This window comes from Coregonus clupeaformis, unplaced genomic scaffold (genome assembly GCF_020615455.1).
Source record: "Coregonus clupeaformis isolate EN_2021a unplaced genomic scaffold, ASM2061545v1 scaf1647, whole genome shotgun sequence".
Classification (NCBI taxonomy): Eukaryota; Metazoa; Chordata; class Actinopteri; order Salmoniformes; family Salmonidae; genus Coregonus; species Coregonus clupeaformis.
In genome coordinates, this window is record NW_025535101.1 from 40,514 (window position 1) to 67,500 (window position 26,987).

At 46.8% G+C, this 26,987-nt stretch overlaps 1 protein-coding gene across 1 annotated transcript in view; it reads left to right on the forward strand.

Annotated features, from left to right (window-relative positions):
• Positions 1–2,289: 2,289 nt before the first annotated feature.
• Positions 2,290–26,987, forward strand: part of LOC121546651 (otogelin-like) — a gene marked incomplete at its 3' end in the record, with an annotated part of 78,292 nt that continues 53,594 nt past the window's right edge. The window contains 13 exon segments of the mRNA XM_045218537.1: positions 2,290–2,421; positions 5,439–5,560; positions 7,367–7,575; positions 9,545–9,675; positions 11,141–11,219; positions 11,485–11,610; positions 12,294–12,402; positions 13,470–13,516; positions 14,107–14,252; positions 20,833–20,965; positions 24,180–24,357; positions 25,784–25,908; positions 26,504–26,716. Of these exon segments, the coding sequence (XP_045074472.1) occupies positions 2,290–2,421; positions 5,439–5,560; positions 7,367–7,575; positions 9,545–9,675; positions 11,141–11,219; positions 11,485–11,610; positions 12,294–12,402; positions 13,470–13,516; positions 14,107–14,252; positions 20,833–20,965; positions 24,180–24,357; positions 25,784–25,908; positions 26,504–26,716 (1,750 nt within the window).

Genomic DNA, 26,987 nt, shown 5'->3' on the forward strand with positions numbered 1-26,987 from the left:
ATGGATGACAGTTCTCTTCTCTCACCTCTAGTCTTGAGGATTCTGTCTCTCTTTATCATATCATTCTAGATTCTGGATTTGGCACCAACATTCTCTCAGCCCTTCTATTCATTCTAGAATTATTCTACCTGGATTTCTTCAATCTCTTTATCATATCACTCCAGACTGATTTGGCACCAATGTAGCCTACTGTAAATCTTAGAGGAATTTTGTGAAACCAATAATTGTTTCTATAAAACGTTTCGATGTCAAACTTTTAATCAACTCGGTATTAAACCTGTCACCTGAGAGCATGGCCAGCTTCTCCAGATGATCGAGGCTTCACTGTATTCGTTATTAAACTCAGGAAACTTTAACACTGTTAATTAAAGCGAATCAGGTTCTGTTACAAGAGCTTAGTTTTGGTTTGCTGGGAATGACCCATTCTTCACTCTCTCAAACACTGACTAGACTCTCCATATGTAAATGATCACATTTAATATATTTGGTCAGGACTAGACTCTTTCCACAGCTGCTGAGTCTGGCAAGCAGGACAGGCTTATGACATAAGGCTAGGATTAAATGATTGTCTCTTCTGAGTGCACGTTGAAGCTGCTTGCATTGTATTTACATGTTCTTTCTTTTGAATCTTTCCCCAAAGGAACTTCATAGAACTGCAGATACATTAGCAACCAATGTATCATCAGCCAATGCATCACTAGCCAACACGTCAACCAATGTCTCCTCAGTTCACTCATCTTCATCCAACTCTTCAGTTGGCAGATCTTCAGTCCACTACTTCAACACAACTGTAGTCGATTCATCTTCAGACTCAAAGGAAGCGCTCAGGTCATCATTGGGCCTGCGTAGGCCGACAGGTAGGCTACTGTATGTTCGGTGGAAAAAGCCATTTATGGACAGAAGAGATTATGTGAACACCCGCAGGATGTTTGTGTCTAAATAGGAAAGGTTATCATCCCTCTCCCAAACGTCCTTTCCAAGAACAATTACCCACTCTGTCAGGCCTGAGTCACCTCTCTACAACAGCCACTGAGACAGGTGAGGCGGAGCCTCTTTATCCAGACCAGCTTAGTCTAAGGGGGTCTCTAGTGTGTCCGTCTATAGTACGGCTGGGTTAACAGGTTAACAGGGTCAGGTCCTACCACCACTCTCCATCTGTCCCCTTTTCCCCTCCCTCCTCAGACCACTGGCCATATGTTGCCAGGGCAACAGGAGGAGCTGGAGCTAGGCGTAGCCACTCAGGCTTAACTCTGACATAAAGGTCAGGTAGAGGAAGAACTGACATAAAGGTCAGGTAGAGGAAGAACTGACATAAAGGTCAGGTAGAGGAAGAACTGACATACAGGTCAGGTAGAGGAAGAACTGACATACAGGTCAGGTAGAGGAAGAACTGACATACAGGTCAGGTAGAGGAAGAACTGACATAAAGGTCAGGTAGAGGAAGAAGCAGAAAGGGATGGAGGGGGAGGGGGAGGGAGAGGGAGGGAGGGAGGGAGGGGGAGGGAGGAAGGGAGGGAGAGGGAGGAAGGTGGAGGTGGGGACTTTCTCCAAAGCTGCCGTCATGAAAAGTTGTGACTTTCCAGGTATTTGAGCTTGAACAGGCAACACGGGCTGTGGTACAGCACAAAGCTGATTTCAGTCGTCTACTGTGGGATTGTTTATATATTTGGTTAAGAAGGGGTTTCTATAGCGATCATTAGAGAATTCATCAATAATCTTCAGGACCTTCATGGGAAATAAAACTGTCTGTAGAGTTAGTGTATCGTGTATAAAGGTGTATAACGTCTGTATGATACTGAATGTGACTGTGTTTCAGATCCCTGTTGGTTTCCTTGTCTGAATGGAGGTCACTGTGTCCATCCTGAGTCATGTGACTGCGCTTTATACCAGGCTACTGGAAACCGCTGCCAAACAGGTTAACAGCTTCTATCCAGAGCTTCATTTGGAGTGGGGTGTAGATGGTTGAAGTGGGGGATGACAGACAGCATACGGTGGGAATTGTATGGACTGTTCTACCCCCTACCTACACATTTCCCATTCACCCTCCAACTGTCTCTGTCTGTCTGTCTGTCTGTCTGTCTGTCTGTCTGTCTGTCTGTCTGTCTGTCTGTCTGTCTGTCTGTCTGTCTGCTTGTCGGTTTATATGTCTGCCTGTCTGCCTGTCTGCCTGTCTGTCTGTCTGCCTGTCTGACTGTCTGTCTGCCTGTCTGCCTGTCTGCCTGTCTGCCTGTCTGTCTGTCTGCCTGTCTGCCTGTCTGTCCAGTTCCTAACCCAGGGTTTGAGAGGGAGATGACGTGCCGGTCGTGGGGCCAGTATAACTACGAGACGTTTGATGGGCTGTACTATCACTTCCCTGGGAGATGTACCTACACTCTGCTGAGAGACTGCGAGGACACCAGCCAGGCCAGCCTTCTCATACAGGTAATGCTGCTGCATGTTTATCAGCATAGAGCATGACTCTCAGTAGCAGACCACAGATCCATATCTAGTCTAGTAGGCAGTAGCATACCACAGATCCATATCTGGTCTAGTAGGCAGTAGCATAACACAGATCCATATCTGGTCTAGTAGGCAGTAGCAGACCACAGATCCATATCTGGTCTAGTAGGCAGTAGCATACCACAGATCCATATCTGGTCTAGTAGGCAGTAGCATACCACAGATCCATATCTGGTCTAGTAGGCAGTAGCATACCACAGATCCATATCTGGTCTAGTAGGCAGTAGCATACCACAGATCCATATCTGGTCTAGTAGGCAGTAGCATACCACAGATCCATATCTGGTCTAGTAGGCAGTAGCATACCACAGATCCATATCTGGTCTAGTAGGCAGTAGCATACCACAGATCCATATCTGGTCTAGTAGGCAGTAGCATACCACAGATCCATATCTGGTCTAGTAGGCAGTAGCATACCACAGATCCATATCTGGTCTAGTAGGCAGTAGCATACCACAGATCCATATCTGGTCTAGTAGGCAGTAGCATACCACAGATCCATATCTGGTCTAGTAGGTGCATAAAGAATACAGGGTTGGAAAGGAAACTGGATACTGTGGCTTGATATGGAAGACACAACTTGGCTTTATGGGAAAGTGGGGACTATGGCTTGATATAGAAGACCCAATTTGGCTTTAAAGGAAAGTGGGGATTATGGCTTGATATGTAAGACCCAATTTGGCTTTAAAGGAAAGTGGGGATTATGGCTTGATATGGAAGACCCAACTTGGCTTTAAAGGAAAGTGGGGATTATGGCTTGATATAGAAGACCCAACTTGGCTTTAAAGGAAAATGGGGATTATGGCTTGATATGGAAGACCCAATTTGGCTTTAAATGAAAGTGGGGATTATGGCTTGATATAGAAGACCCAACTTGGCTTTAAAGGAAAGTGGGGATTATGGCTTGATATGGAAGACCCAATTTGGCTTTAAAGGAAAATGGGGATTATGGCTTGATATGGAAGACCCAATTTGGCTTTAAAGGAAAGTCGGGATTATGGCTTGATATGGAAGACCCAATTTGGCTTTAAAGGAAAGTGGGGATTATGGCTTGATATGGAAGACACAATTTGACTTCAACAGTGAGTGATTTGTATGAAGACAGACAAAATATGAAATAAAACAAATCAATTTTCAATTCCTATTGACTGAAATGCTGAATATCAGTGATTTTATTCATCATCGGCTAGCAAGGATTTCCACTCCGCATAAGGATCATCTCCCAGAGCTACTCTGCACCTCGCAGCGTTTCTAAGGGTTATCGGTTCTCAGTACAGTCTTACAGTAGAAGAGTACAGTCTTGGCCTCAGGGTAATATTTGCTCTGAAGATTAACTGAAAGCCATCTCATTACTGGATTTATTTACGTCAATTACCGTTAGACTTACTGCAATTACCCACAATGCATCTCAATCGTCCACAACAAACATTTACTTTGTTCCTGAAACAAGCTGAGTAACCGAGAGGAACTCACCCCATGAGAAAACTAGAATTGGAAACAACTGACCTGGAACTTCCTTTTTATTTTACTTAATGCTCCGTTCTGCTTTGTGCGCATCTGGAGTCCCCTGGGGGCAAGAATGGTCCATCCATCCAATCCACTCATTATTTATTCATAGTAGTATACAGGACCTGGTCTCTCAAATACCATCTGAGTCCCCTGTAGCTCAGTTGGTAGAGCATTTGCGTTTGCAACGCCAGGGTTGTGGGTTCGTTTCCCAAAGGGGGGGCTAGTATGAAAAATGTATGCACTCACTAACTGTAAGTCGCTCTGGATAAGAGTGTCTGCTAAATGACGAAAATGTACATTAAATTATCCGCTGCTTAAAATTACTAATGAACTAATCCTTTCCCATGCCTAATGGAAGAGAGAACTCTCCGTGTGTAATACAGTGACCAATTAGACCAGAGTTCGGTCCAACGTATCAATTTCATTAAGAAACCCCAACCACCAAATGATACATTACAATTTCATGAAGAAACCCCAACCACCAAATGATACATTACAATTTCGCCCATAGAACTTTACTGCACATCACACAAACTGTTCAAGATGAAAGCTAGACAATCCCCAAATTGCTCACTGTGCCCTCAGGGGGCTTCTGGCACATGTTTTCATATGGTTTGGGAATAACCCAGGGGTTTTACATTTCTGGAGTTGGTGTTTCATCCTGTCTCTCTGACATAATGGGTAGAAATGTACCATGTTCACCATCTATTTTCCAGTTAAATTCTGACATTACTTTAGACCCATCTGTCAAACAGCGACGTATTTGCCTGGCTGGATTTAACAGCAGCCATGAAGACCATAGCCTCACATTAGCAGGCTCCTCATCCTTTAAACAGGCTGCAGTGGCTGCTATCATTCATGGACATTGGAAACATGGAAATATCTGCAGCACGTATGGGAGGGAAAGAAACATGTTTGCTCTTTCGTCCGTGTAAGACTCTGTAAAAAGACGCCTATTGTGAACCACTAATCTAACTTTGGGTTGGGGAAGTCCTGTGGGTGGGGGGGGGGGTGGGATGGGAACTGTTGGTCTTGTTTCTCCGTCCATGTGTATTTGTTTTGTGTACCTTACTAAAAAGAATAAAAATATTTGATCACAAAAAAAAAAAAAGCATAGGAAGCAACTAAGAGGACAATTTATTGTAGCTGTTGGCTTTTAAGTGAGAATATAATTTGTCCCCTGCATCAAAGAGATGCTACTAAATGGGAACTTTCCTTTTCTTCAGACCGTTAGCCCTGTTTGTTACCATATTGTTAGATCTCACACCTTCTCTCGTTTCATGAGTAGTGGAGAATACCTCACGGGAGCAATGTCATTGAGCTAAATGTCTCTGTATTTATTGTATTTACTTATATGTTATAACTAACTAACTAACTAACTAACTAATGTTTTATAAATTAATAAATTGTGTATTCTGTTGAATTTACAGGTTCACAATGACCCAGACTGCCGCTCGTCTCCCTACTCCTGCACGCGCTCAGTCAGTCTCTTCCTGCCCTGGGAAGGAGAGATCAGGTTGCACAGGTCCAAAGTTACCTTCAAGGGACAGAGGTAATCGATTGATTTGATTGACTGATTTATTGCTTGATTAATTGATTACAGGTCTGTTTAACAAACGTTTTATAAGCAGATGTAAAATAAGGGTTGAAAAATATCTTTAAATGCAGTGCTCCCCATTGTGAATATATAGCTCAGGCGGTGTTGTAGTGAGTCCGGTCTCCAGACAACGTATTGAGGTCTTGTCTCTGTATTTTTACTCGGTCTTGACTCGGTGTCGGACAATGAGAACTGGTAAAAATGATTAAGCTCCCATTCTGTCAGCCCATAAAACCGCTTTGCCAGGCCAAATATCCACACCTTTCATGACACAATATCTTATCCACTATTGAAACCTGGGTTTTCTACTTTACTCGTAACATTACTGTCTTTTACTTTTGTTGAAAAATATCCTCAAACTTTGTCACGCTGGTCAGAATATTCTTGATTCGCTAGTAGAGAAGAGTGGGGGACATTGTTTGAAAGTTGCATGCTCTATTAGTGAGGGGAGTTCGGGGGGATTTGGAACATATTTTGTATTTCTATCTATTGAACCTGTTTGGGTCAGTGATCATTTGTAGAGTGGCTCTCTATTTAACCTGTTTGGGTCAGTGACCATTTGTAGAGTGGCTCTATTTAACCTGTTTGGGTCAGTGACCATTTGTAGAGTGGCTCTCTATTGAACCTCTTTGGGTCAGTGATCATTTGTAGAGTGGCTCTCTATTTAACCTGTTTGGGTCAGTGATCATTTGTAGAGTGGCTCTCTATTGAACCTGTTTGGGTCAGTGATCATTTGTAGAGTGGCTCTATTGAACCTGTTTGGGTCAGTGATCATTTGTAGAGTGGCTCTATTTAACCTGTTTGGGTCAGTGATCATTTGTAGAGTGGCTCTATTGAACCTGTTTGAGTCAGTGATCATTTGTAGAGTGGCTCTATTGAACCTGTTTGAGTCAGTGACCATTTGTAGAGTGGCTCTATTGAACCTGTTTGAGTCAGTGACCATTTGTAGAGTGGCTCTATTGAACCTGTTTGAGTCAGTGATAATTTGTATAGTGGCTCTATTGAACCTGTTTGAGTCAGTGATCATTTGTAGAGTGGCTCTATTGAACCTGTTTGAGTCAGTGACCATTTGTAGAGTGGCTCTATTGAACCTGTTTGGGTCAGTGATCATTTGTAGAGTGGCTCTATTGAACCTGTTTGGGTCAGTGACCATTTGTAGAGTGGCTCTATTGAACCTGTTTGAGTCAGTGACCATTTGTAGAGTGGCTCTATTGAACCTGTTTGGGTCAGTGATCATTTGTAGAGTGGCTCTCTATTTGCCCTCAGCATGCATTTTTTTCACCATTCTGAATATCTAAAGAATCCATATGTTCTTCTGAAATATGAACACAGAAATACTGGACATATTGAGATCTTATTATGGTGGCGATTTGACACAATTACAACCATGGTCTTGAATTGGACTTGCATTGGTCTCGGACCCCTCGCCCCCCCTCCCGGTCTTGGTCTTGACTCAGACCCGATTTGCTCCGGTCTTGGTCTTGCAGAGAGGTACTGGGTGTGCAGGCTTTCGGGTGTCCAACCCCTGGTCTACCTCAACTAATTAAGATCCAGAAAAAGATGGAATGAAAGACCTACACACTTGGAGAACCCTGGTTTTGCAACAAAAAAAAAAACCAGTTGACTGATTTGACCTCCTCTCCTCCTTCTCTCCTCCTTCTCTCCTCCTCTCCTCCTCCTCTCCTCCTCCTGTCTTCCTCTCCTCCTCCTCTCCTCCTCCCGTCCTCCTCTCCTCCTTCTCTCCTCCTCCCCCCCATGCAGTGTCCAGCTGCCTCACCACATCCATGACGTGGAGCTGGAGCGGATCTCCCGCTATGTCTTGGTGACCAAGCAACATGGCTTCACCCTAGCCTGGGACGGACACAGTGGCTCTGTCTACATCAAGCTCAGCCCAGAGTGGGTGGGCAGGATCTGCGGTCTGTGTGGCAACTTCAACGCAGACGTACAGGATGATCTGAAGACCAGCTACGGTAAGAACAGAGAAAGAGAGAGCGGTCACAGGTCAGTTCCAGTAATGGTGGCCCCTCCCTCTGGAAAGCTAATAAGTATGCAGGCTTTTGCTCCATCTCTACTCTAACACACCCGATTCAGCTGATCAAGGTCCTGAAGAGCACCTTACTGGTAGAATTAGGTGTGTTAGAAGTAGGTCTGGAACAACATCTTGAAAGAGAGGACTAAAGCATTGTACTGTAATGTTGGTAACATTCTGCTGTGTTCTTCATTGTACCGTAATGTTGGTAACATTCTGCTGTGTTCTTCATTGTACTGTAATGTTGGTAACATTCTGCTGTGTTCTTCATTGTACCCAGTGGCGGCTCCTGAAAAAATTCTCAGGAGGGGCAATTTTTCTGATGATTTAGGTGACCTACACACATTTTTAAAAAGATATGTCCAGCAACAACATGAAGACAGGGGCAGCATATAAGTCAATACCAGAATCATTTATTGACTGATCTCAGGGAGTGCTCCTAATCTCAGCTTGTTACCTGTATAAAAGACACCTGTCCACAGAAGCAATCAATCAATCAGATTCCAAACTCTCCACCATGGCCAAGACCAAAGAGCTCTCCAAGGATGTCAGGGACAAAATTGGAGACCTACACAAGGCTGGAATAATAATAATAATAATAATAATATGCCATTTAGCAGACGCTTTTATCCAAAGCGACTTACAGTCATGCGTGCATACATTTTTGTGTATGGGTGGTCCCGGGGATCGAACCCACTACCTTGGCGTTACAAGCGCCGTGCTCTACCAGCTGAGCTACAGAAAGTGGATACTCATGGATGCGCATCGCAATTGTAAAATGTCAACACAATTGGAGACACCACGTCATTTTTGGAGACATGTTATTGACAGTAAACTATTGTAGATGCGACTGCTAACTAAATAAAACATTTTAGCTGGCTAGCTAATCATCTTAGCTAAATGTGGGGCAAACAATTCAGTTATTTACCGTTAATTTGAGGGATTGGGGTGAAAGAAATCGAGTTACATAGTGATACTTTACGATATACTGTATTGACAATATCGCAATATAACCATATCCACCCTGTCCAAAGTCTCTACTTGGTCTCAGTTCTCCAGTAAACTTGTGATTATCAACACTAACCTCATCGTTGTGGCGGCGGACAGCTAGCCTGTATCCCTCATCCAGTTGAGTGGCAATGTTATTTTTTCGTTCGTACCATTTTTTGGAAAATCCTCGGGTGTAGGACTTCCCCCCTTTAGTAGAAACCTGTTGAATTATTAAATTTGGTCTGGGAGGTCCTAATTGTTTCGTTGCCAATTTATCTTCATTTGTTCGCCGACAAAAAGGAAATTCTTTCAAAGACACAATCGAGTTGCACTGAAGCCTAGCCATGTTGATAGTAGTAGTGAATTGATTGACGCTGCTACCCTCTCTTTTCTTAGTTACGTTCATGTGACGAAAGCGCGTAAGTGCAAGCCCACAGACACCCATTGAGATTGTATTGAAGGCTCTGAAATTTGAAAAAAATAGATTTTACATGGGAGTCTATGACAGAAGTTCTGGGCGATTTTCAATCTGACTGAAATCGCCCCAAAAGGGGGTGGAGCCATTTGAAGCACGACTTTAGCCTGATTCGACATTTAGTGGCAGTGTGGCACTGTGGCAGATCAGACGTATAGATTACAACACTGATAACTACTGTTGCCGTGATATAATTGATTAGAAAAAAAATCCCTTCCTTTTCCCGTTTGGCAGTGCGTCGCCCATATCGCCCTATTGAACAGGCCGCCCCTGATTGTACCGTAATGTTGGTAACATTCTGCTGTGTTCTTCATTGTACTGTAATGTTGGTAACATTCTGCTGTGTTCTTCATTGTACTGTAATGTTGGTAACATTCTGCTGTGTTCTTCATTGTACCGTAATGTTGGTAACATTCTGCTGTGTTCTTCCTGTCTTCCCATAAAGGTGTGGTGACTGGGGAGCTGTCCATGTTTGGGAGCAGCTGGGCGGAGGAGGAGCCTCACCAGGTCAGGTGTCCCATGGTGCCCTCCATGTTCCCCTCGCCCTGCGCCTCACAGGACCCACACATACTACTGGTGAGTAACCGTAGCCCTGACCCTGACCCTGACCCTGACCCTGACCCTCACCCTGACCCTGACCCTCACCCTCACCCTGACCCTGACCCTGACCCTAACCCTCACCCTGACCCTGGCCCTGACCCTCACCCTCACCCTGACCCTGGCCCTGGCCCTGACCCTCACCCTCACCCTGACCCTGACCCTGACCCTCACCCTGACACTGGCCCTGACCCTGACCCTGACCCTCACCCTGACCCTGACCCTGACCCTGGCCCTGACCCTAACCCTGACCCTCACCCTGACCCTGACCCTGGCCCTGACCCTGACCCTGACCCTGACCCTGACCCTCACCCTGACCCTGGCCCTGACCCTGACCCTGACCCTGACCCTGACCCTCACCCTGACCCTGACCCTCACCCTCACCCTGACCCTGACCCTCACCCTGACCCTCACCCTGACCCTGGCCCTGACCCTGGCCCTCACCCTGACCCTCACCCTGACCCTCACCCTGACCCTGACCCTGGCCCTGGCCCTGACCCTAACCCTGACCCTCACCCTGACCCTGGCCCTGACCCTGGCCCTCACCCTGACCCTCACCCTGACCCTCACCCTGACCCTCACATACTGGTGGTGAGTACCCCTGACCCTGACCTTAACCCTCACATACTGGTGGTGGTTCTGTTTAGGAGACATCTTTCCTAATGGTACTGCTAACTGCCAAGTCTCTGCTTGCACCAGTGGTTCTCAGTCTCTACCTCAGGGACCCCAATCATTTAAAAAGTAGATTTTTGAGTCTTACACACTTTTTAGATTTCCTTCTCCTCAAAATAACTTCTCTATCTCTATGTATGTTCTTTATTTTCCTGTTCTGGGTTTTGTGTGATTATTTTCCTGTTCTGGGTTTTGTGTGATTATTTTCCTGTTCTGGGTTTTGTGTGATTATTTTCCTGTTCTGGGTTTTGTGTGATTATTTTCCTGTTCTGGGTTTTGTGTGATTATTTTCCTGTTCTGGGTTTTGTGTGATTATTTTCCTGTTCTGGGTTTTGTGTGAATATTTCCCTGTTCTGGGTTTTGTGCTAAACGTGGACCTTGTACTTTACTTTGTTTTCACCGTGACAGAAAGTGGAGGAGGTGTGTGCAATGCTTCTGGAGGAACCGTTTACAGGCTGTCACGAGTTTGTCAGTCCTCTGTCTTACATGGCTAGCTGCTCCAATGACCTCTGCCTGTAAGTAATAACTAGTCTACAAATACTACAATTAGGACAATTTCTATCATCAGTTTAGTACATTATATATGATAACCACAAAATGGATACTTCTACATCCCTTCCACTGAAGCACTTGCAAGTCGACATGTTCTAAATGTCAGTGTAATATCCTTTCTGTCTATCTGTCTGTCTTTGGCTTCTGTTCAGTGAACGAGTTCTATTCTGTTTCTTACCTTGAATGAAGGTCGGGTCCCAACGGTGATGTGGTATGCCAGGTATTCACGGAGTATGCCCGGGCCTGTGCCCACGCCGACCACCCACTGAACGACTGGAGGACTCACATACCACAGTGTGGTAGGTACCCTTAATGGATCCTACCATTATTAACCCATACTCGCATGCAGGATCCATTGTAGATAATTAAGTGTCGTTTCAGTTGGCTTGTTGCACCCCCAAGATATTATTCCTTCAAGTCACACATGATATGTAATTACACTAAACAAACCCCAAGAAAAATTCAATGTCAAACATTTGTGATGTCACTTCCTGTCTCGTGATGTCACTTCCTGTCTTATGATGTTACGTCCTGTCTCATGGTGTCACTTCCTGTGTTCCTCAGCGATGCAGTGTCCTCCAGGTCTGCAGTATAAGGAGTGCATCACCTGCTGCCCTGTGTCCTGTAACGTGGACAGAATGTGTATCGACAGCAAGATGCAGTGTCTAGACGGATGCTACTGCCCTGATGGTGAGACTTATGGTCCTGTTGTTGATTACTTACTGTTACTGTTTTTACTTTGTAATACTTTACATTAAAGGTACCGTATACTTTATAAAGTGCACCATGAAGAAGGCCTGTGAGCCGCAACGCGTTGGTGCGTTTTTATTTTTTATATGCAATGGCCGCTAAAATAAAGGCTTTTTAACTTTTCCACAAGAGAGTGCTTTTGTTTTTTTTGAAGTATGATGCTTTTTTCACAGCTGCAGCTTCATCTGTTTGTTATAACCTGTTCTCCGATGAGCACCTCTCTTTGTCTTCATACTTGATTCCAAAGCAACGCTCCCTCTTTTTTTGCATTCTGAATACTTTATAAAGTCGTTTTTACACCGTTAGTAATTTGTTTGTGGATAGTTTCTGAATCATTAATAACCAGTTATAACTTCATTGGCTAATTTCAATTAATGAGTTAAAACGTTAATTCTAACAGTGTATAATCTACTTATAAACCCTTTATAATATATATAATATGCCATTTAGCAGACGCTTTTATCCAAAGCAACTTACAGTCTTTACAAACTATCTGTCTTCCACACTCTCTCCCTGAATTAGACCTATTACAGACCCATATTCCCACCCATCTCTCAATGCCTAGACTCACTGAAACCTCTCTGTGTCCTATTCCTCTCTCTGTCTGAATGTCTCTCTTCCAGACCTGATCTATGAGGAGGGGAGTTGTGTGAAGGCCTCAGACTGTCCCTGTGAATACCACGGCATGGTCTACCCCTCCGGACAGACCGTTCAGGAGGAGTGTAACAACTGGTAGGACATCTCTCTATCATCTCTCTATCATCTCTCTATCATCTCATCTCTCTATCATCTCTCTATCATCTCTCTATCATCTCATCTCTCTATCATCTCTCTATCATCTCTCTATCATCTCATCTCTCTATCATCTCTCTATCATCTCATCTCTCTATCATCTCTCTATCATCTCATCTCTCTATCATCTCTCTATCATCTCTCTATCATCTCATCTCTCTATCATCTCATCTCTCTATCATCTCATCTCTCTATCATCTCATCTCTCTATCATCTCTCTACCATCTCTCTATCATCTCATCTCTCTATCATCTCTCTATCATCTCTCTATCATCTCATCTCTCTATCATCTCTCTATCATCTCATCTCTCTATCATCTCTCTATCATCTCATCTCTCTATCATATCTCTCATCTCATCTCTCTATCATCTCTCTATCATCTCATCTCTCTATCATCTCATCTCTCTAGCATCTCATCTCTCTATCATCTCTCTATCATCTCATCTCTCTATCATCTCATCTCTCTATCATCTCTCTATCATCTCATCTCTCTATCATCTCATCTCTCTATCATCTCATCTTTCTATCATCTCTCTATCATCTCTCTATCATCTCTCTATCATCTCATCTCTCTATCATCTCATGTCACTGTACTTGTCACCTTCTCAAGATGAAAGTGGATGCAATGTTTTGATGTTTGGTGGTTAGGATTGAAGTTATAACCCAAACATGATATCAGAATCATAACTCTTTCAATAGTATTATTAATTTAGCTACTGTCTACAGTATAGAAAATGTCAACTGTATATGGATTCTCATCAACCACGTATAACTATGGAACCATTCTTATTTAGGCTTGTACGTCAAAATATTGTCCCCAAAAACATCTGCTGTCTACTTCATTTCCTTTCAATCCCAGCCATCTCAGATCCAACCAGGATTAAGTCATGTGACTATGATGACTGATATTTATTTCCCAGAGGTCTTTGGTGATTAGGACAGTCTTTCATGTACCCATAGTGCACCTGTGACCACGTCTCTCGTTTCTCTCTCTCTCTCTCTCTCAGCACGTGTGTGGAGGGAGTGTGGAACTGCACAGAATACAGCTGTCCAGGTTCACATCTTTACGTTGTATTATAGACTATGCCAAACTCATTTCCCCTTGGTGATTTATCAAGTACAATCTCATCTCATCTCTCTCTAGACATGTATGCATGTAGTATATTAAAACAGTAGTAGGCTGCTAAGGCTTTTTGTATTTAGCCAAATACAGTTTGGTTCTACTTTGAATGCAGACTGCAGTGTCCCTCACTTGATGAGGGTTTTAGGCTGGGTTTCTGTATAGCACTTTGTAACATCTCCTGATGTAAAAAGGGCTTTATGAACAAAAAATGGATTGATTGATTGATGAGGGTGTGCTTTCTCATCTTCTCTCTCTCTCTCTCTCTCTCTCTCTCTCTCTCTCTGTCTCTCTCTCTGTCTCTCTCTCTCTCTCTCTCTCTCTCTCTCTCTCTCTCTCTCTCTCTCTCTCTCTCTCTCTCTCTCTCTCTCTTTCTCTCTGTCTCTCTCTCCTTTCTCTCTCTCTCTCTCCTTTCCCTCTGTCTCTCTCTCTCTCTCTCTCTCTCTCTCTCTCTCTCTCTCTCTCTCTCTCTCTCTCTCTCTCTCTCTCTCTCTCTCTCTCTCTCTCTCTTCCCTATCTCTCAGGAGAGTGCTCTGTGACTGGAGACATGTTCTTCCACTCGTTTGATGGCAGGATGTTCACCTTCCCAGCTTCCTGTCAGTATGTCCTGGCTAAGAGTCGTAACTCAGGGAAGTTCACTGTCACCATTCAGAACGCCCCATGTGGACCCGTAAGTTTGATACCTTTCAACCCTTTAATATGTTGTTAAACCCATAGATAATACTGATACACACCATTATAGTCTCTACAAGTGGTAGAAAATAGTAGGATATTTGTCGAAGTGAAGCCTCAATAAAAAGTATCTTTCAAGTCGATTGGAGATTAATACATTGGACATCTAAGCAATATACAGTACATTTTATAACTTAAAAGATATCAGTTCATATGATATTATCCCTGTCACAGCTGACTTTCAAACTCCTGCGCTATTTGTTTCTCTGCCATGTGACCACACAAAAACAAAGCCGACCAATCAGGTTTGATAGTATAATAGAGAAACATTTTGCTCCTCTTAAAGCTCACATCATTATTTCGGAAAAGGGTCTCTCTCGCTCTCTCTCTCTGTCTCTCTCTCTCTGATGGGCGTTTTGCTCCTGAAACCTGATGTCTGGGAGGAGTAGGCAGATGAAAGGGCCTGGGAGCTGTGTTTGTGTCGTGATCAAACCATCTAACGTCTCTGACAGATACAACATGAAACGCTACAAAAGGCTGACAGCTTCTCTTCCTCAAAAACCTCCAATTTCCCAGCAGCCATCAGCCGCTGACGTCCTCAACTCAACACTCAACGCAGCAGCAAGCAGGCCCCTGGATACGATGTCAAACACAGGCATTCTAGAGGGCCGACAGGGCTGTGGATGTGGAGATGAAGGAGGTGGTGGAGAGAGAGAGATAAAAAGAGAGAGAGTTTGCGAGAGCGGGAGAGAGAGAGAGAGGAGGAGGAGAGAGAGAGAGACCAGGCTGTGTGAAAGCGGCAGGTGAAATGGTCTCTCGGCTGCTCAGCCGTGGGCTTTGCCCCTAATGAAAGAGTTGATTGTCACAGTTCCCTCAGCCAGAACCCAAAAGCAGACCAGGACAAGGAGAGTAGAACGAAAGTGAGGGTTTATTTGGATACAAACAAAAGGTGCAGAATATTCCAGGGACAGAGCGGGCGGCGTGGATGAGTAGTTGGGGGTGCAGTGCAAGGTCCAGTGATGGCTCGGCAGCCGCCGACCATCAGGCAGAGGTGGGGTGAAGGTTCCGGACGTGTGACTGCAGGTGAAACAAAAACGGAGGTAAGGACACAAAAACTCAACAAAGTACAAAACAACAAAAACTCACGCTAGATACTCTAACTGATACGCAGATACACCTACTGTTCATGGCTAACGATCCGGCAGGAACTGGATGTTGGGCCAGAGCCTAAGAAAGGTGCTGATTAGGCCCAGGTGTGCAGATTGCTAATGGGAAGCAGGTGCGGAAACCAGAGCGCTCCCCGGAGCGTTCCCGAACCCTCGGGAAACTGGAGATTACGACCAGGACCCGACTCAGACAGCCGGGATCGTTACAGTACCCCCTCCGGCGAAACGCCACCGGGCGGACTCCCGGAGCGCCAGGATGGAGGCGGTAAAAGTCCCTGATGAGATCCGCATCTAGGACCTGTCGCCGCGGAATCCAACTCCTCTCTTCAGGACCATACCCCTCCCAGTCCACGAGATACTGGAAACCCCGGCCCCGCCGTCTGGAATCCATAATGCGACGCACCGTGTAGGCAGGACCACCTCCGATCATCCGAGGAGGAGGAGGAGGAGGCGGAGGAGGCAACAGAGGACTGAGAAAGACAGGCTTGAGGCAGGAGACATGAAAGGTGGGATGGACTCTGAGCGTCCTCGGTAGTTTGAGTCGCACTGCCACTGGATTGATCACCTTCTCCACCACAAACGGACCAATAAACTTCGGTAACAACTTCCTAGACTCAGTCCGTAACGGAAGATCCCGTGTGGCCAACCAAACCCCTATCTCCGATGGTATAGGTGGGAGCGGGGATCCGGCGACGATTCGCCTGGAGCTGATACCGGTCCGAACCTCTAAGGAGTGCCCTTCTGGCCCGATGCCAGGTCCGGTGGCAACGGCGAATATGGGCCTGAACAGAAGGCACAGAGAGCTCCTTCTCCTGAGAAGGGAACAGGGGAGGTTGGTAGCCATACAGGCACTGGAAGGGAGACATCCCAGTGGCAGATGTAGGGAGAGTATTGTGGGCATACTCAACCCAAGGCAACTGAGAGGCCCAGGAGGTGGGGTTGGAAGAGACCAGACAGCGTAGCGTGGATTCCATCTTCTGGTTGGCTCTCTCCGCCTGACCATTGGATTGGGGGTGAAAACCAGATGTGAGACTGACTGTAGCTCCAATGGCCAAACAGAAGGACTTCCAGACAGCAGAGGTAAACTGAGGGCCACGGTCGGAAACGATATCACTGGGCAAACCGTGGACCCTGAAAACCTCCCTGACCAGGATCTCGGACGTCTCCGAGGCAGAGGGAAGCTTGGCAATAGGCACAAAGTGGGCGAACTTGCTGAACCTGTCCACGATAGTCAGAACGACCGTGTTCCCCTCAGAAGCGGGCAACCCCGTGACGAAGTCCAGGGCCAGATGCGACCATGGACGCCGGGGAATAGGAAGGGGGGTGAAGTAGTCCAGAGCTGGGCCGATTGGTACTCTTATTCTGCGCACACACTGGACAGGCAGCAACAAAACCCCGAGTATCCTCGGCCATGGCAGGCCACCAAAAACGTCTGCGAAGAAACGCCATTGTCCGAGCCACGCCAGGGTGACAAGCCATCTTACTGGCGTGGGACCATTTGAGAACAGCAGGACGAACCGACTCAGGCACAAACAACCGACCCGGGTGGACCGTTACCGGGACCGGGCTGAGTCCGAAGGGCCGCCAGCACCTCCTCCTCAATCCTCCACATAACTGCTCCCACGACGCAGTTCCGGGGAGAATTGTCTCGGTCTTGGACCCACTCTCCTCCGTCCTGGAGAACATCCGGGACAAGGCGTCCGCCTTGCCGTTCTTAGATCCAGGTCGGAACGTCAGGACAAACTTGAATCGTCCGAAAACAACGCCCACCTGGCCTGACGGGAGTTGAGACGTTTAGCCGATTGCACGTAAGCAAGATTCTTGTGGTCAGTCCAGACAATAAACGGTTGCTCCGCCCCCTCCAACCAGTGGCGCCACTCCTCCAAGGCAAGTTTCACCGCGAGAAGCTCCCGGTTACCCACATCGTAATTCCTCTCCGCAGGCGAAAGGCGACGAGTAGTAGGCGCAGGGATGGAGTTTACTGTCCGTGGAGCATCGCTGCGACAGGATGGCGCCAACTCCCACATCAGACGCGTCCACTTCAACGACGAACTGACGGGCCGTGTCCGGTTGAGAGAGAATCGGTGCGTTGGTGAATCGCCTCTTCAAATCCAGAAACGCTCGATCCGCCTCCGGATTCCACTTGAAGGTCCTGATGCTGGAAGTCAAGGCAGTTAATGGAGCGGCCACACGGCTGTAATCCCCGGATGAATCTGCGGTAGAAATTCGCAAACCCCAAAAATCTCTGGAGCTGCAATCTCGTACCGGGCTGGGCCCATTCCAGAACCGCTCTAACCTTCTCCTGGTCCATCCTAATCTCACCCCTGGAGATGATGTACCCGAGAAAGGATGTCGTGTGGGCGTGAAACTCGCACTTCTCGGCCTTCACGAACAGGCGATTCTCCAATAATCGCTGCAGAACCTGCCGGACATGCTGGACGTGGTCGGAAGGTTCCTTCGAGAAGATCAGAATGTCATCCAGGTAAACAAACACGAAGAGACCGATCATATCTCTCAGGACGTCGTTCACCATACTCTGGAATACCGCTGGAGCATTGGTCAGTCCAAACGGCATCACCTGATACTCGAAGTGCCCCATCGGTGTATTGAAACCCGTCAACCACTCGTCCCCCTCTCTGATCCGGACCAGGTGATACGCATTGCGTAGGTCTAACTTGGTGAACACCGTAGCACCCTGTAAAGAGTCGAAGGCAGAACTCATCAAGGGCAGGGGATACTTGTTCTTGACCGTGATGTCATTCAACCCCCCGATAATCAATACATGGTCGAAGAGAGCCATCCTTCTTACCCACAAAGAAGAATCCTGCCCCCAAGGGTGATGACGAGGGACGAACGAGACCAGCAGCTAGGGACTCCTTGATGTAGGTCTCCAACGCCTCACGTTCAGGTCGGGAGATACTGTATAACCTTCCCTTGGGGTAGACAGCTCCCGGAACCAGGTTGATGGCACAATCATATGGTCGGTGGGGGGGAGTGACAGAGCCTTCTGCTTACTGAAAACTTCCCCAAATCGTGATATGTCTCGGGAACCAGGGACAAATCTGGAGGTTTAGCCTCAATCACCTGACTGGTAACCGAATGAGGGCAGGCAGTCTTGAGACAGTTAGCATGACAATCCAGGCTCCAACTCGTTACCTTGCCCGTCACCCAATCGAACGTGGGATTGTGTTCCTTCAGCCAGGGGTATCCAAGGACCAGAGGAACATGGGAAGACGGCAGAATGAAAAATGAAATCATCTCAGAATGATTCCCTGACAACCGCATCTTAACCGGTTCAGTCCTCATCGTGATACGTGCCAGACTACTGCCGTTCAGAGTGGTCGCTTCAATGGCTTCCGGCAATTGCTCCTTGGAAAGCCCCAGCTGTTCCACCAACTCGGCATCAAGAAAGCTTCCATCGGCACCTGAATCGATAAGAGCGTTAAGCGCTAAGCTCTGATTCCTGTTCACAAGGGTAGCCGGGAAGCGGGGTCTGACAGAGGTACTGAGAGGTTGAAACTGGCTCGCTAAAAGTCCTCCCAACTTTAGCGAGCCGGGCAGTTTGACGACCGCAGGGAGCAAGTGGAGATGTAATGTCCCGAGCGACCACAGTAGAGGCAGCAGTTGGTCCTACGTCTATGTCGACGCTCCTCCTTGGTTAACCCGTGCCGCCCCACTTGCATGGGTTCAGAATCGGGAGAGAGGACCTCTCCACTAATCCTTTGTGGAGGAGAATGATCGACGTGTTCTGGACCACCACCCGACCCGACTGGGAACTGAGAAGCTGATCGATTGGATGGACCCCATTGCTTCTCCCTCCTTCGCTCACGGACTCGATTATCCACCCGAATAGACAAGGCTACCAAGCTGTCCAGGTCACTAGGCTCCGGATAGGAGATCAACTCATCCTTGAGCTGCTCCGACAGACCCTGGTAAAAGGCCGCTTGCAAAGACTCCTCGTTCCACCCACTCTCCACAGCCAACGTCTTGAACTCGATCACGAAGTCGGCCACGCTGCGAGTTCCTTGGTGAAGAGAAAACAGGCGCCTAGCTGCGTCCCTCCCTCGGACGGAATGGTCGAAGAGCTTCCTCATCTCGGCCGTGAACCCCTGGTATGAAGCCATGCAGGGATCCTGTCGTTCCCAAACGGCTGAAGCCCACTCTAGCGCTCGACCACGCAGCAACTCAATCACAAAGGCTATCCTAGCCTTGTCTGTGGCATAAGAGTAGGGCTGTAGATCGAACACTAATCCACACTGCATAAGGAAGGAACGGCATCCTCCCAGCTCCCCCTCATATTTATCCGGCGTCGGAACCTTGGGCTCACGGAGGGACACAACTTCAGAAGCGGCAGGCGAGATGGGTGAAACCGGTAGTGGATCCTCCACCGGACACTGGCGTTGGTTCTGGACCTCCATCAGGCCGGTAGAAAGGTTCCGAACTGACAACGCGATCTCCTGTAGTACCGTGCTATGATGGCCCAACATCTTCTCCTGCTGGGTAATGGCATGGCGAACGGAGTCCAGGTCCGCTGGGTTCATAATTGGCCGGATCGTTCTGTCACAGTTCCCTCAGCCAGAACCCAAAAGCAGACCAGGACAAGGAGAGTAGAACGAAAGTGAGGGTTTATTTGGATACAAACAAAAGGTGCAGAATATTCCAGGGACAGAGCGGGCGGCGTGGATGAGTAGTTGGGGGTGCAGTGCAAGGTCCAGTGATGGCTCGGCAGCCGCCGACCATCAGGCAGAGGTGGGGTGAAGGTTCCGGACGTGTGACTGCAGGTGAAACAAAAACGGAGGTAAGGACACAAAAACTCAACAAAGTACAAAACAACAAAAACTCACGCTAGATACTCTAACTGATACGCAGATACACCTACTGTTCATGGCTAACGATCCGGCAGGAACTGGATGTTGGGCCAGAGCCTAAGAAAGGTGCTGATTAGGCCCAGGTGTGCAGATTGCTAATGGGAAGCAGGTGCGGAAACCAGAGCGCTCCCCGGAGCGTTCCCGAACCCTCGGGAAACTGGAGATTACGACCAGGACCCGACTCAGACAGCCGGGATCGTTACATTGATTCATACAGAGAGGATCACTTACTGTCTCAGCCCCTGGACTGAGTGGCGAGCGGTCTTAAGAAACGCTTCAGTCCTGCAGAAAGACTCGCAAACCAAACCCATGTCAAACAAATATATTACAGTGCATGTACCATTCACAAGTTATATAAGCTCTAACTATCAAGCTTTCAGAGACAAAAGTGGGTGGTTCTTTTGAAGAGGAACATTAATATTTTTGTACCGTTCGTTCTCTCCCCCTTCCATTTATTCCTTCATCTCATACCGCTGTTTCTGAATTGCTGCTATTAGGCTAAATTGGTTCCACTCTTTATCTGGCCATCTTGTCTCAATTGCAGAATTTGGACGGGGCTTGTATCCAATCAGTTAGCCTGGTCATAGACGAGGACCCGCGGACAGAGATCACAATGACCCACCTAGGAGAGGTCTTCATTGCAGGACAGTACCGCATCTCTCTGCCCTATTCAGATGGTAGGTAACTCACCTCACAATCACATACTATTGTACAAGTATTACTACTATCGCACACCTATCGGGTTATCAGTTGGATGGAGAAAAACTGTATACTGAGGTTAGAAAATACATTTCAGCACATTGTTGATCTTGACGCTCCATGCTTGTTGTTCATCTCTCTCTCTCTCTCTCTCTCTCTCTCTCTCTCTCTGTCTCTCTCTCTCTCTCTGTCTCTCTCTCTCTCTCTCTCTCTCTCTCTCTCTCTCTCTCTCTCTCTCTCTCTCTCTCTCTCTCTCTCTCTCTCTCTCTCTCTCTCTCTCTCTCTCTCTCTCTCTCTCTCTCTCTCTCTCTCTCTCTCTCTTTCTGTTTTTCTCTCTGTCTCATGGAGCATCAAGATCACCGGTGTGCTGGAGATTATTTTCAACCTCATACAATATCATGCCTCGACATTGTCTGTCCAGATCTATGTTCTTTCAGAGCTACGGACTGGGTCTGGGTGAGGTGTATTGAATGACAGGTGCTGTCTCTAGACAGGACTGTTCAACAGAACACAGACTGGACTCAGGGCCACTGTGTTAATGCTGTATTGTGTTGCGCTACAAAATGGATTTCTTCTGTGTTCTGTTCTCGTGGTTGTTAGCATTTTCATTCCCATGATTTTCTAATGGTAGCAGTAAACTGTTTTATGTGCATGCCTTTCTAATGGTAGCAGTGAACTGTTTTATGTGCATGCCTTTCTAATGATAGCAGTAAAATGTTTTATGTGCATGCCTTTCTAATGGTAGCAGTGAACTGTTTTATGTGCATGCCTTTCTAATGATAGCAGTAAAATGTTTTATGTGCATGCCTTTCTAATGGTAGCATTAAACTGTTTTATGTGCATGCCTTTCTAATGGTAGCAGTAAACTGTTTTATGTGCATGCCTTTCTAATGGTAGCAGTAAACAGTTTTATGTGCATGCCTTTCTAATGGTAGCATTAAACTGTTTTATGTGCATGCCTTTCTAATGGTAGCAGTAAACTGTTTTATGTGCATGCCTTTCTAATGGTAGCAGTAAACTGTTTTATGTGCATGCCTTTCTGATGGTAGCAGTAAACAGTTTTATGTGCATGCCTTTCTAATGGTAGCAGTAAACTGTTTTATGTCCATGTCTTTCTAATGGTAGCAGTAAACTGTTTTATGTGCATGCCTTTCTAATGGTAGCATTAAACTGTTTTATGTGCATGCCTTTCTAATGGTAGCAGTAAACTGTTTTATGTGCATGCCTTTCTAATGGTAGCAGTAAACTGTTTTATGTGCATGCCTTTCTAATGGTAGCAGTAAACTGTTTTATGTGCATGCCTTTCTGATGGTAGCACAGCAGTGAACTGTTTTATGTGTGCTTTGTGTAGAAGTATATGGAAAGGTTCTGGAATCACATAACCTCAGTTAGTCTGATGTATCCATTTATTAAGTGTTTACAGTCAAAACACTTGCCATTATTACAATCAAATTGGAGAAAAGCATAAATCATACTTATATTCCATGTTTTTACAGTTTTTTATAGTCTTATGTTTCGATCAGAGCCTCAAGGCCATTAAATACTTATCCAGACCAGTAGAGTCTTCTCCAGACCAGTAGAGACTTCTGGAGACCAGTAGAGAGTTCTGAAGACCAGTAGAGACTTCTGAAGACCAGTAGAGACTTCTGAAGACCAGTAGAGAGTTCTGAAGACCAGTAGAGAGTTCTGAAGACCAGTAGAGACTTCTGAAGACCAGTAGAGAGTTCTGAAGACAAGTAGAGAGTTCTCTAGGCCAGTAGAGAGTTCTGAAGACCAGTATAGAGTTCTGAAGACCAGTAGAGAGTTATCTAGGCCAGTAGAGACTTCTGAAGACCAGTAGAGAGTTCTGAAGACCGGTAGAGAGTTCTGAAGACCAGTATAGAGTTCTGGAGACCAGTAGAGAGTTCTGAAGACCAGTAGAGAGTTCTCTAGGCCAGTAGAGACTTCTGAAGACCAGTAGAGAGTTCTGAAGACCAGTAGAGAGTTCTGAAGACCAGTAGAGACTTCTGAAGACCAGTAGAGACTTCTGAAGACAAGTAGAGAGTTCTCTAGGCCAGTAGAGAGTTCTGAAGACCAGTATAGAGTTCTGAAGACCAGTAGAGAGTTATCTAGGCCAGTAGAGACTTCTGAAGACCAGTAGAGAGTTCTGAAGACCGGTAGAGAGTTCTGAAGACCAGTATAGAGTTCTGGAGACCAGTAGAGAGTTCTGAAGACCAGTAGAGAGTTCTCTAGGCCAGTAGAGACTTCTGAAGACCAGTAGAGAGTTTTGAAGACCAGTAGAGAGTTCTGAAGACCAGTAGAGACTTCTGAAGACCAGTAGAGAGTTCTGAAGACCAGTAGAGACTTCTGAAGACAAGTAGAGAGTTCTCTAGGCCAGTAGAGAGTTCTGAAGACCAGTAGAGAGTTCTGAAGACCAGTAGAGAGTTCTCTAGGCCAGTAGAGACTTCTGAAGACCAGTAGAGAGTTCTGGAGACCGGTAGAGAGTTCTGAAGACCAGTAGAGAGTTCTGAAGACCAGTAGAGACTTCTGAAGACCAGTAGAGAGTTCTCTAGGCCAGTAGAGAGTTCTGAAGACCAGTAGAGAGTTCTGAAGACCAGTAGAGAGTTCTCTAGGCCAGTAGAGACTTCTGAAGACCAGTAGAGAGTTCTGAAGACCGGTAGAGAGTTCTGAAGACCAGTATAGAGTTCTGGAGACCAGTAGAGAGTTCTGAAGACCAGTAGAGAGTTCTGAAGACCAGTAGAGAGTTCTGAAGACCGGTAGAGAGTTCTGAAGACCAGTATAGAGTTCTGGAGACCAGTAGAGAGTTCTGAAGACCAGTAGAGAGTTCTGAAGACCAGTAGAGAGTTCTGAAGACCAGTAGAGACTTCTGAAGATCAGTAGAGAGTTCTGAAGACTATTAGAGACTTCTCTAGGCCAGTATATACTTCTATAGACCAGCAGAGACTTCGCAAGACCAATGGAGACTTATCAAGACCACTAGAGACTTCTTTAGACCAGTAGATACTTCTCAAGACCATTAGAGACTTCTCTAGACCAGTAGAGACTTCTCAAGACCATTAGATACATCTCAAGACCGGTGGAGACATCTCAAGACCAGCAGAGACTTCTTGAGACCAGTAGAGACTTTACACTTTAGACTAACCCCCCCCCTCCCCATCCCCCTTTTAATCACAACCCTGTTTTTTTGCTCAGAGGTGTTCCAGATCCAGGAGCTGTCGTCCATGTTCCTGCAGGTGCGTACGGCCCCGGGTCTGCATCTGCAGTACAGCTGGAGGGAGTTCCGCCTCTACCTGCAGGTGGATGAGCTGTGGAAGGGCAACACGGTGGGGCTCTGTGGAACCTTCAACGGAAACATCCAGGACGACTTCCTGTAAGTGTGTCTGTGGCAGTGTCTGAAAAAGTTACCAGCTGTCAAATTCTTGCTTCGTCCGTCCTTGTTTCCTATCAATTCCTCACCTCCCTCTCAAAGCGCATTGGAGGAGGAGGTCCGAGGGAGGAAGCTTTGGTTCTCTCCTCCAATGAGCTTTGAGAGGGAGGCGAGTAATTGGAGGAAACAAGGCTTGAAGAAGCAAGGATTTGACGGCTTGTAACACTTTCAGATACTACCACAGACACTCGTTTTCAGAAACCCCAATCCCATACTTCTTCCTTGTCCTCTCTCTCTCTGTTTCTCTCTTTTTCTCTCCCCTCTCTCTCTCTGTTTCTCTCTTTTTCTCCCCCCCCCCTCTCTCTCTTTCTCTCTCTCTCTTTCTCTCTCTCTCTCTCTCTCTCTCTCTCTCTCTCTCTCTCTCTCTCTCTCTCTCTCTCTCTCTCTCTCTTGCTCTCTCTCCCTCTCTCTCTCTCTCGCTCTCTCTCTCTCGCTCTCTCTCACTCTCTTTCGGCCTCTTTCTCTCTCTGTCTCTCTCTGTCTCTCCACCCTCAGTCTCTCTGATTTCCTTTAAGTGTGTCTGTCTGATCCTTGACCTCCAGCCCCCCCCCCCGGGTGGCTCTCTGGCTCTCTGTGGCTCTCTTTGGCTGGCACGGCCCTCGCTGTGGCACTCTGGGAGAGAGGATACTCCCATTTCCTCTCCGTCTCCTCTCTGTAATGCAAATGGCCTCTGACCAGCCTGACCAGTCTCTGCCTGATGAAAGGTTACCTCTCTCTAATCGCCCCCTTCACTGTTAACAGATGAACGCCTAAGTGAAATGGATGGATGTGGCCGGCCATCTTTGAGGGTTTAATGCAATGGTGGAAATGTGCTGTATCTTCACAGCCATGCACTGGAAATGGTGGATGTTTTGAACACAACAAAATGTATCAATATACAGTACCAGTCAAAAGTTTGGACACAGCATTCAAGGTCCTACGCTACAATGTAGAAAAGAGTCAATGTGGTCCTCTGTAGCTCAGCTGGTAGAGCACGGCACTTGTAATGCCAAGGTAGTGGGTTCGATCCCCGGGACCACCCATACACAAAAAATGTATGCACGCATGACTGTAAGTCGCTTTGGATAAAAGCGTCTGCTAAATGGCATATTATTATTATTATATTATAGTCAAAATAAAGAAAAACCCTTGAATGAGTAGGTGTGTCCAAACTTTTGACTGGTAGTGTAGCTTAGTCACAGAAGTGTTGGAAAGTGAATGAGTACACCCTTCCTCCTCTGCAGTCCAGATTGTAAAACCTCTGCCACCAGAACCAGATCGGCTAGTGTGCATGCATTCATTTGTTGTGTGTTCCTTCTGAGATGACACAACACTAAGGCAGTCCATCTGTGATGTTGTGACACGCCCCCCCTCCCCTGCCCCTCCCCAGGTCTCCGTCTGGTATGATAGAGAGCACACCTCACCTGTTTGGCAACACCTGGAGGGTATCCTCTGCCTGTGTCCCCAGCCACAGTGTTCCCCAGCTTGACCCATGTGACACGCACCAGCAAGCGGGTATATGTCCTTCTAAACCATAAGTCCTCCTATGTCATTATCAAATAAAAACACTTGATCAGATGCAGACTTGATCAAATGCATTTCAAGCAGTATTTTCCCTATGTGTTTTAGAACCCTCACTGCAACACAACTCAAACTTAAACAGAGATGCTCTCTCTTTCTCTCTCTCTCTCTCTCTCTCTCTCTCTCTCTCTCTCTCTCTCTCTCTCTCTCTCTCTCTCTCTCTCTCTCTCTCTCTCTCTCTCTCTCTCTCTCCCCCCTCTCTCTCTCTCCCTCCCCTATCTCTCTCTCTCTCTCTCTCCCCCCTCTCTCTCTCCCTCCCCCCCGCTCTCTCTCTCTCTCTCCCTCCCCTCTCTCTCTCTCTCTCTCCCCCCTCTCTCTCTCCCTCCCCCCTCTCTCTCCCCCCTCTCTCTCCCTCCCCCCTCTCTCTCTCTCCCTCCCCTCTCTCTCTCCCCCGCTCTCTCTCTCTCCCTCCCTCCCCTCTCTCTCCCTCCCCCCTCTCTCTCTCTCTCTCCCTCCCTCCCCTCTCTCTCTCTCTCCCTCCCCACCCTCTCCTCCATCACCCTCCCCCTGCCCCTCCACCACCCCATAGCATCCTACGCCTCTGAGATGTGTGACATCCTGAACCAGGAGTTGTTCTCAGCATGTCATGAGTACCTGAGCCCGGTGCCGTTTCACCAACAGTGTAAGGCAGACACCTGTAAGTGTGGCCAACCCTGCCTCTGCTCTTCCCTGGCCCACTATGCTAGACAATGCAGGAAATACTCCATCATCATGGAGTTCAGAGCCAGCGTACCTGACTGTGGTGAGTACCGTGATCTGGCTCTGGATTTTAGTTCCAATCTGCTGGTTGTTGGTGTGATGCTTTAGGGGGACTTTAAGTATTGTATGTTTGGACTGTATTGTTCAGACTGTGTTAGTGATTCATGACTTTAAGTATTGAATGTTTGGACAGTATTGTTCAGACTGTGTTAGTGATTCATGTGTACTCTATACTAGTATGGGAACTGTGGTTCAGGCAATGCAATGTGTCAATGCTATAAATGTATACAAGCAAGGTTGGTGACACCTACTGG